The 11,658-nt window shown below is 33.1% G+C and overlaps 1 protein-coding gene across 1 annotated transcript in view; it reads right to left on the reverse strand.

Annotated features, from left to right (window-relative positions):
* LOC129946974 (SCY1-like protein 2) overlaps window positions 1–11,658 on the reverse strand; it is a 156,065-nt gene that overhangs the window by 71,843 nt on the left and 72,564 nt on the right. Inside the window, exons 7-8 of the mRNA XM_056057360.1 lie at window positions 2,911–3,006; window positions 2,623–2,768 (exon numbers count right to left, since the gene is read on the reverse strand). Of these exons, the coding sequence (XP_055913335.1) occupies window positions 2,623–2,768; window positions 2,911–3,006 (242 nt within the window). The remainder of the gene's footprint in view (window positions 1–2,622; window positions 2,769–2,910; window positions 3,007–11,658) is intronic.

Consider the following 11,658-nt stretch of genomic DNA (forward strand, 5'->3'; position numbering starts at 1 on the left):
TTTTGTAACTTAAGTAATGCTTTAAATTATTTTCATAAAATTTGTTTCCAAGACAAAGAGCAAATATTCAGGTTTTTAAGAAGAAGCCTTGAATAAAAGATCTTCAATTTTTTATTAAGTTGCCTTTAAATTCCTGAAATTAACCTTCAATTCCTTCTTATTTTTTTGTATGCACATAAATAGTGATGTTTACTTTCGACACATAGGAACTACGTATATGGGCATTCCTAAGAAAATTCGGATCAAATATGACATTACGATGTTATAAAAGTCGAAAAAAGTGGGTCCCCCATTCCATCCGTCTGTCTATCTGTTCTGGACCCTAAAGTTTAAACCACTGTGCCGATTGAAACTAAGCCGATTAGCCTTAGGCGTTTCTTTTCATTTTCTTATACCAAAAATAACAGCAGTCTCCATACAAATTTTGATGGTGTAAATTAAAAATTTCGAATTTTTTGCAGAAATGAACCGATAGATTTTTTTAGAACTTTCTCTAATTTTTTTCTTATTTCGGGTTCTTTCTACAAGAAAAACATATTTTGGAATTGCTCCAGAAGGGTACCCTGATAAAGCCGTTATTTTGTTTTCAAATTTTCTCAGAACTTAAACAACAGATTTCAATAATCTTCTCTTTCAATGCAAGCTCTTGGCGATGATGGTAAAATTTTCAAATGGATGATGATTTTTGATGATCGAAAATGACATTATTTTTTTGTATTTATTTATTTTGGAGGTATTACAGTCGCCCAACATATTTCTTTCAAAATTGATTTTCTGTGGTATAAAACTTTTAAGATCGTTACAAATTGCAGAAATCTACACTTTGAAGTGAATTTGCTTTAGATGTTCTAAAACTGAGATTTAAATGTCCCAAAACAACAAAAGTGACACGTTTCATTTCTATTTATATAAAAGTTTTGAATATCTTGAGAACTGAAGTGAAAAGAGCTTCTGAAACGTGTTATTTGTGCCTGCCATACAAAAGTTACTTCCCAGCTTATTTGTTTACCTTAGTTGGTTTTTACTCGTATTTTATGTTCAGAGAAATTATGTTTTTACATAAATGCAGTTATTTTCTTAAATTCAAGAACCAAACATTTTTCTTTCTATAATTTAAAGGGTTTGTTGACTCCTTTAAGATCAAAATATCTTCAAGCATCAGCTCCAATTTATGAGAAAGCAGACTGATAGCGATAGTAAAAATAGACTCCCGAAATTTGAGTCCGAAAAAACTACGTCAAAAAAAACAGAAAATTCTTAATATCAGATTCTTTCTCATTTTCTGGGTTTTTGAATTTTTGTAGCGTTTTTCGCATTAATGTATGTAAATGGCAACAAAAAAGAATATATTCTTTTTAGAAGAAAGCAAAGTTTCAGAACAATTTCGTCTATGAAATCAATACAACCCTCTAAAATATTGTGTTTTAATCTTAAATATGGCATATTTAGAAAACATAATAAGAAAGTCTACTAAATTAAATAGTAAGACTACACCTTGCTATACAATAGCGTTCTTAAATAATGTAATAACTAAAGTTGTCACTTAAGCCTTTGAAATTTTTACATTTAAGCTTAAGATGCCTATTAAGTTATTTAAATTTTGTTGTCCTCCCTTAAAGCACATATTAAGCTGTAAGTAAAAACTCGTCTATATGTTAAGCGCGTGACCCCCCCCCTGATTAAAAGTCTGGGTCCGCCCAAGCACAGGCAGGGATCGAACCAAAGATCGCTGCCACGACAGTCCAACGCACTGTAGCCCTGTTAATATTCTCATGTTAATTCTAACAAAACTTAGTAATATTTCGCCGGGCTTTTCACATTTGTTTTATTTGTTGATTTTGCTTCTCTTTCACATTAGGGTTCGGGACTTTTGTCAATAGTATTGTTGCACATATTTTTGCTATGGAGTCTGACTCTTAATTTCCCTGAATGGTCAACATGGCCAAGAACATACCATATGAAGTGTGACACTATTTTCCCTACCAAGTTTCTACCAGGTTTCGTATCAATCAAAACTATGGATTCCTTCATAAACTTTTTCGTTTGTAATCAATTTAATAATATACAAGCTGGAATAAAAAAAGACTAAAGATAACCTACTATGAACAAAATATACCTAAATCTGATAAAATTATGAATAGCTATTTGATCTGAAAAAGAAGTGTTTTTGATATACTTTGCACATAAATAATACAAATTAAAATGGTTTAGAAAGTTAAAGCTGTTATGCCAATTTCCAAAGCACAAGTGATCTTCGAATCCAGTATTTTCAAGAGCTGCTTAAAATAGTTTTTATAAATTTGCATACCTCGAGAAGATTTCTATTTCATGGTTGTAAACAATTTTAAACATTTCCTGTTGTTAAGAATACAATACTGTTGCCTACAGTTTATCCTGAATTACAATTATGAAGAAATGGTCAGTTATTACACATATATTAATATTTTTTCCTCCGCTTAGTAATCTTAGTTTAAGTTTCTAAAAACAGATTAATTTTCAGTAAAGTCTTTTTCTAACTTAAAAACTCAAGTACCCTGTTAATCAAAATTTTTTAAGAAGAAAATTTTAAATTTATTTTTATAACTTTTATTTAGAACAAATTCCTTCTAAAAAAAAACTTACCACTTCTAGTTGTTTCAAATACGTCGACGAAGAGTTTCCAGCTTGTATAAGTGGTCGGCCATGATTGAAAATCGTACAAACAACCATACCAAGTGAAAACATATCACTTAATATGCTACACGTTGAATGTGCTTGAATTTCTGGAGCTGTTGTTTTTTAAAATTAAAAAAGAAAAACCAAATAAATTGACATATAAATCATATTTAATTCATTCAGTAAAAAATAAATAAAAAAGAAATACTCAATTTATATGTATAACAATTCACATATGTATGTATGTGTGCATACCTGTAAAATCCAAATTGGGTTGAGCCATTTTTGATATTCGTGAACTCCATGGTTGACAAACAATTGAGTCAGCAACATCAGTCTCATTAACTTTTTCTGAGAAATAAAAATAATCAAACAAAAATTAAAATACAAAACCTTGAAAAAGGAATTTTTTCAAAAGATATTTATTTCACATATATGGAATTCACAACTGCCAATACGAAATACCGTGAGTAATGAAGATAATTTTATAAATAACCCATCCAATTTGTCTTAATAAGGGTTTTCGAGATTCAAAAAAAAAAAGAAGAAAGAAATCACAAAAAAAGGCTTACAGATAAATTTTCAATACTGCTTATCATAATTCTTATTGACAAGTTCAAGGTTTTATATTCATTATATATGTAAGGACCAAGGATGTCAAAAAAGGTTTCATACGAAAACAGAAAACGGAACAAAAAAAGAAGAAGAAACAAAACCCTCCAGACTTTAATTTTTGTTTTATATTCATTACGTTAAGATATTTCAAATTTCAAAATTTGTTCCTACACCATTCACGTTAGTGTTGCTCATTGATTCATCATTTTTTTCGATTTCTTTGAAAAAGTCTAAGGAGTCATATAATTTTCTTCTTTTTTGCAATTTTGTATATATTTATATTTTCCCTTCCTCTTCCAAAAATAATAAAAGAAAAATTGGACAAAGGGTATTGGGTAAAAAAAAAAATATATACTATGCAAAACATATTCCTAGGGATAAATTTTCGGTTCAAGGATCCGTAAATTCTGCCCAATAAAATAAAATCTCTTCACCTGGAAACATAAAATCGTCCTTTTTGCTAATTTTTTTTTCTTCGTTTTTCTTCTTTTCGATCCTTTTTAGTTGTTATTTATTTTTTTTTGTTCGCTTCGCATGAATTTTCTTATAAATTTGACTTTCAAATAAATTGATATTCAAATTCATAAACGGGACAATGATTTATATCTAACAATAAAAATGTTGACAAGGAGAAGTTATTACATATTACACACAATACAACACATGTCAAAGGCCAATATTTACAGCGGGAGGGTAAGAGTATGATGAAGTGAACCTGCTTTTATCTTTCTACTTGTGAACGCACAAGAACATACCTAATAGCTTTTGATTGATCGAAAAATTCTTGAAATAACTATAATTTATAGAAAATTATAGTATTTATGGAATGTCAGATTTTATGATGGAAGAACAAAAACAATCACTACACCATCATGAGCCATCTTCATTCTAACCATCACATCACTTGGTTCCACATCAAGGAAACATTTATCATAATTTTGAGACTGCAACTAGTACAACAGACTTTGATGGTGTAATCTGTCATTATGGTTAAGAATAAATAATGAATAGAATGGAAAATGTCACTTTCATCCTAATACCAGGATTTTGAAAAATGCTAAGGGATTCTAAGCAGAAACAAACTGCACAAAGTTGCTCTGGGGATACTTTTGAACTACAATTTATCAAGGAATTATTATGGCGATACAGTCTTTGACGGTTATTAATAAAGTTGCATAGTTTTTGAAAAGCGTGAAGCAATATTAAAGAAACATACAAAATAGTAGAATGTAAAATTATATGTGCTGGAAAAATTTAAATATAATATGGAATTCTTATAAAGTTTCCTAACAAAAGTTGCAAAATTGTGTAGTTTTTATATTTAAACCAACTCATTTCTTAACTAACTTTTTTTTCTTTTTTTTTATAATTTGCAGGCACTCAAGGGGTTATTAGTACCCTTTATATGTTTATATTTAAATACAGTGCGAGCATTAGGAAAATAGGGAAGGATTTAAAAGGAGATAACGATGCACATTGGTCTTAAAGTTCTGAACATCAAAATGGGAGGGAAAAACAGATTTGGCTAAAGCATTCCACATTCTCGATGTGTGATTTAAGAAAGAATCTCTATACTTGACAGTACGCCCGAAATTGAGCTCAAAGGTAAACTGATGAGCATTCCTGGAAGTGCGAGTATTACGAATGAATCGTTTAAGGGGTGGAATGCAACTGGCTAGTTCAACAGAACATTTTATGTAAAAATATCGATAAAACAACGAAATGCATGAAACATTGCGACGATGTTCTAGCGATATAAATGTTTCGATTATATTTCTATCGCCTATTATTTTTAAAGCCATTTTTTGTATTCTATCCAAGAGATTTAAACTTGTTTTAGGGGCACCTGCCCAGATATGCGAATTATATTCAAGCTTTGGACGGATAAAAGCTTTGTAGATTATAGCCAGATTAGAAGGGGTGAAAAATTTCTTGCACCGTCGGAGAAATTCTTAGCACCTGACAGCATTTTTGGAAATATCAAATATATGATCGTTCCATAAAAGGTGATCTGTGATACACATACCGAGTACTGACAGTTGATTAGTTTCTTGGATGCAAGTGCCACTAATAGTGGCATCGGGGGTGTGTTACGCTTTAACGACAGGAGACAGCATTGAGTTTTTGAAGCATTAAATTCTACACGGTTTTTATTCCCCATTGTACAGTGCTGTCAAGATCAGAATTTAATGAGCTTGTCATACGCTGCCGTTTAAGTTCCACATCCGAAGGGCAAGGATGTGAATCTATAAACGACTATGAGAAGCTGAGGGTACTGTCGTCGGCGAAACAGGTTAATGGATTCAAAGTGGCAGACATAAGATCATTTATGAATATAAGAAAGATTGTCGGAGACAAAACGGAGCCCTGGGGAACACTAGCATTTATTTTATGAATTTCAGACTTGTTACCATCCAATACAACTTGTATTGAACGGTTAGAAAGATAATTTCTAATCCAACGAAGAAGAGATTCATCAATACCAAAAGCACGCATTTTCGATAAGAGAGGTTGGTGAAAAACTCTATCAAATGCTTTTGAAATATCAAGTGCAATAATCTTATTTTCTCCAAAACTAGGTAAAGATTTGTTATACTGTTCGCTACGAAAACCATACTGTCGGTCATAAAGAAGCTTCCGTTCTTCGAGATATTTCTTGAGCTGATAATTTATCAACGTTTCCATGACCTTGGAAAAGGGACGAAAGTACAATCGGACTATAGTTTGAATGGGAGGAGGATTCACCTTTTTTTAGGGACAGGCTGGACAAATGCTATTTTCCATCCGCTCGGAAAGAGACCTGTAGAGTAGGAAAGATGGAAAAGTTTACGCAGTGGTTTTGCCAGCGATGAAGAACACCTCTTCAGAACAATTGGGGAGATACTATCCGGGCCAGCGGATTTGTGTATGTCAAGGCCTTTCAGTACTCTTGCCACTGCACGAGTGCAAAAGAAGATTCGTCCCATAGAATCATTTACGCTCTCAAGAACAAGAGGACTCATGACACTTTCCGGTAGCGTCGAATTAACAGTAAACTGTGCTGCAAGTAAATTGACTTTATCAATCGAGCTTACATAGGGAGTGTCATTGGAAACAAGCGTCGGAACCGACGAAGACGTAGTGTTACGCACATTTTTTACAAATGACCAGAAATTTGTACTACCTTTGGGACATTTAGTATTTTTTGCCTTAATTACTGATCATGCAAAAATTTGGTTCGACGAATGACTATTACATGTCTTTCTAGCTTGTTTGAACTTATTCCGGTTTTCCTCAGTGGCTTTGTAACAACGAAAACTTACATCTCTGATCCTAATAACCTCTTTACAGCTCCAATCAAACCATGCGTTCTCTTTGGGTTTGATAGATTTTACACATTCCACAAAGAATTAAATTTGTAACCATATCTGAGCTGGAATCCACGTCACTATCGAGGAAGCATAGTGACCAGTTAAAGTTACTGAAGAATTCATTGAGACCGTCCCAGTTGACTTTCTCATATTAGCAAACGGTTCTCATAGGAGTTTTTTCTTTAACTGGTTTTTTTCGACATGAGAATTTTGCAGATACGATACAATGGTTTGATGTGCTTAGAGGAGGTAATACACTAATTGTGTATTTATTAGGGTCAGAGGTAAGAAACAAGTATAGGGTTAGCGGATTGACCTGCAACGTCAGGGATTCGAGTTGGCTCATCGACAAGCTGAGTTAATTGATTTAACTCAGCAGCTGTGCGCCATCGTTGATTGATGTTTTCCTTACTAGTTATGAAAATATTGTAAAATGTTATAGTCAATTATCCATCCCTGACCTTATATTTTCAACACTTGACTTAAATTTCGATAAAGAATCACAGCACTCTTTCCAGTATCGTGATTTTCGTAATATTAATGTTGAAAACATATTTAACTAATGTATGTCGATGGATTTTCATTGAATTAACACCACATCTAACGTAAACTATCAAATTGAATACTTTACATCAGTGATTAAAGATCTTTTCAACAAACATGTTACATTAAAAACGTATCATATGAAATCTCGAAGATATCCTCGGCTGTCCGCGGATATACTTAATGCTATTAAGGCTAGAAAGGTCTCATAACGACGTTCGAGACGTTTTAACGACTTTAAACGATTACTTTATTTTGTAAAATTGTGAAATACAAATTTAAAAAATAAATTTAACTCAGATCTGTCGTCAAAGTTTTTTTGGAAGGAAGTTAAGAATATTGGTTTGAGAAAAGATGTTCAATCTTATGATGATAATATTGATTTGAAAGGTTTGAATGTTAAATTCTCTACTTTTGTGAAATGTATTCTAGACGTACAGAGAATCATACTACTAACGTCCTTACGGTAAGTGCAGAAGATTATTATCAGATAGGTAAAGCAATTTTCTCCATAAAATCTAAATGCACCGGATTTGACAATATTCATTCTGACTTTATTAAAATCCTCCTACCCTTCCTACTTTCCCAAATAACGCACATACTCAACACCATTATAATGATATCTACATATCCCATCCTATGGAAGACAACAAAAAATTTTCCCATCCTAAAATAAGGAAAGAAGAAGGAATGTAGAGCAATTGCTATCCTATCTTTTCTATCTAAAAGATTTTGTAAGTCTGATAAATATCCAGATAAAATATTATATTAAAGACAAGCAATTATTGAATCCTTTGCAATCTGGATATCATTCTGGACATAATTGTGTTTCAGCTTTACTCAACGTATCTGACGACATAAGACTTGCTTTAGACAGTAGATTTGCAACTGTGATAACCTTACTTGACTATTCAAAGGCATTTGACTGTGTAAACCATAATCTTCTCTGTGATAAATTGACAACCTTATTTAGCTTCTCTGACGCAACTAAAAAACTAATTTACTCATATTTGACCAATCGTATGCAAACCGTGTCTTGTAATGGTAGAATATAATCGTTTTTCCCTGTTAATAATGGTGTTCCTCAAGGATCAATCCTTGGACCTTTACTGTTTTCATTTTTCATTAATGATCTGCCCTCTGTTTTGTCTTGATTTCCAATTATATATTAGTTTTCCCGAGATGATGCTAAAGGATGCAATAACTAAAATAAACATTGATTTACAGGCTATATATGATTGGTCGACACGGAACGGACTTAAACTCAATCCTGAAAAAACGACAGCTCTTTCAATTTCAATAAACTAATCAAACCCAGACAATTTCCCTTAAGTTTAATAATTGTATTATTGAATATGGTGACCAAGTAAGAAATTTAGGTTTGGTCTTTAACAACAGCTTAACTTGGAATTACCATGTCGATACAGCTGTGCCAAAGATTTATGCTTCACTTAGAGGACTATCTGTTACTAAATCCGTACTACCAACCCATATTAAATTAAAGCTGGTGAAAGGACTTGTCCTACCTATAATAACATACGGGTGTAAGCTGTTTGCTGATCTTTATTCTCATTCAGCTCACAAACTAGAGGTGGTATTTAATGCAAAACCTTGGTTTGTTTTTACCCTAAGTAGGTTCGATCATGTCTCTTTTCAAGCTTTTCAGTTTTTCAATTGCAATCTGGTAGCTTTCTTCAAATATCGTTGTTGTATTTAACTCTTCAAATTGATTGTTAGAAAGACTCCAAGTTATGTATGTATTTATGTAACAGACTTAATTTTTGTCACACCTTTACGTGTTTGACATCGCGCAGGCAATTTTTCGTTCATGCTGTTAGACTGTGGAATAACCTTTCCAGTCACATGAGGTCTAGAATCGAAAACAGAAAGTTTCAATTTGTTTATATAAATAAATATCAAAAAAAAACTGTTAATTTTTTGAATTCTTTTTTTTTCAAAAAAGGTGTATTATTGAAAAATACAGAATTGTCTCTGCAAACAATATTTTAACATCGTAAAAATTACCTAATTTTTCAAAAAATAAAATTAAATGCATGACAAGGCCAGTCGAACTTTGTTTCTTATCCAAAAAATCTGTTCAAAAATAGTATTTTAATTTAAAGATTTAAAAATACATGCAAAATAAATGTATCTTCAAAAATTTAAATACTGTTTAATTTCTCAAAAAAAAAAACTGAACACATAATTTATTTTTGAAAACCCTTTATTTTAACTATTTTTTTAAATACATATTATAAAGATTAGGGTATGCCTTTATGTTTTAAAATGATTTCGAAAAATTGCTGCCATGTCTGGCTCGAATAAATTCCAACGAAAAGGTTCAATTTTAAGACCACTTTCTGCAGTAATTGAAGCCGCATATCGACAATTATGAGCTACCTTCCCAGGGTGACAATCGTCTTTTTTTTTGCATTGTTTTGTAAACATATTTAAAAATTAACGGATTAACTGAATAAGTTAAAAGTTAAGCGAAAAAAAAAACTTCTTTGACTTCTAATTTTAAAAATTCTTACAAATTTTCCGGAATTTAAAAACCAAAAATAACTACTTCCTCTGTTTGCCTCTTTAAGCGGACAAAAAAAAAGAAAAACTTATTTTCTAAAAATGTTAGATCATAAAAGAAAGTGGAAAGAATTTTTAAAAACTGCATTTTTTTTGAAAATATCCATGTACTTAAAATATAAATAAAAAAGCACACACACAAATGGAAAATTTTGTTAGGTTTGCGAATGTCAGATTCGTACTCAGAGCACAAAAATAAAACAAGAGTCTAAAAAAATTTAGCTCGAAAGAAAATCTTGTTTTCTGAAACTTTATTCGAAAGAAAGAATTTTTAATATAATTTTCTCTCTTTTCATTATGTTTTAAATGATTTTTCTTGGTTTAACATGCTCTTTTAAGTTGATGCAAATCAACTGTTATCTTTTTAGGCAATGATGATTCAAAGTTTCCCGCCTACCCGAACTCTAGAAGTGAAAATAGCTATATCTAAACTGAAGTCTAAAAAAGCTGCCGGAGCTGACGGCATCGCTGCTGAACTATTCAAAGCAGCAGGCGATGACTTGGTACAGAGGATACACCAACTCATTTGCAAAATATGGTCGGAAGAAAGCATGCCCGATGAGTGTAATCTCAGCTTAGTTTGCCCGATACGAAAAATAGGAGATCCTCTGAATTGTGCCAACTACAGAGGCATTAGTCTCCTTAACATTCGTCAACATCCTGATAGGTCCTTATCAGTGTGCTTTCAGACCACTACGGCAGATGTTGACAAAAACCCAGCAGCTTCAAATCGATACCCACGATTATCTCTTTCGATGTTAAAGCCGTCAATCGACAGTATCTATAGGGAAAAGCTCTACAGAGTAATGTCTAGTTTTGGCATCCCTGTCAAACTTATCTGTTTGCGCAGAATGACGATAGAGAATGCACGCTGCTCCATCAAGATTGAAAAAGATCTCACCGTCTGATGTCAAAAAAGGTTTTAGACAAGGCGATGCACTGTCATGCGACTTCTTCAATACCGTCAACACTAGAGGCCCAATCTTCCAAAGGTCCATCCAATTACTTGGATACGCCCATGATATTGACATATTTGGAAGATCAAAGCGTGATGTCAGTGGACGGATTTTTAGCATTGCAACGGAACGAAAGAAAATGGGTTTATTGATCAATCAAGACCAAGTATATGCTCGTCATCAAAAAAGAACATTTAACAACGACGTCTTTTACAAAACGTCCCCTTGGACAGCTATAACTCCGAGGTAGTTAAGGACTTTGCCTACCTAGGCGCTGCTATAAGCACAGACAAGGACACCAGCGCTGAAATCAAACGAAGAATAACTCTTGCAATTCGCTGCTACTTTGGACTTAGAAAGCAATTGAGAAGTAAAGTCCCTCTCTCGAGCATCTTATATCACCATCCATAAGGCACTCATCATCCCGGTTCTATGAGACCTGGACCCTGTCAAAGAAAGATGAGAACGTCTTAGGATGCTTCGATGGAGAATGTAGGAGAAGATATAACGACGAACTATAACGGGCTGTACAGCGACACTGATCTAGTTAGCAGAATTAAAGTGCAACGGGCTTAGATGGCTAGGTCATGTAGAGCGAATGGACATCAACGCTCCAGCCCGGAGGGTCTTCGAATCCAATCCCGAGGGGACGGCGGCGCAGTAGAGGAAGACCGCGACTCAGGTGGCGCACGCAGGTGAGTGAAGATTTCAACCAACTTGGTGTGCGAAACTGGAGACAGGCTAGCTAGGGACCGAGCTAGCTGGAGACGCATGTTGGTTGAGGCCCAGGTCCGCCGGGATTTTATTTTATTTAAATGGTGAACCCATAAGTCTAAGAAAGCACCTGTTATTTGAATTTCATATGCAAAAAACTCACACTCATTTTTGTACCACACTTTTTTTATTTTAGTATTAAGCTTTTTTATATCATGAGGGTAGTTTTTTTAACGTGGAAC

The sequence above is a fragment of the Eupeodes corollae genome, chromosome 2, assembly GCF_945859685.1.
Source record: "Eupeodes corollae chromosome 2, idEupCoro1.1, whole genome shotgun sequence".
In the NCBI taxonomy this organism is placed as follows: Eukaryota; Metazoa; Arthropoda; class Insecta; order Diptera; family Syrphidae; genus Eupeodes; species Eupeodes corollae.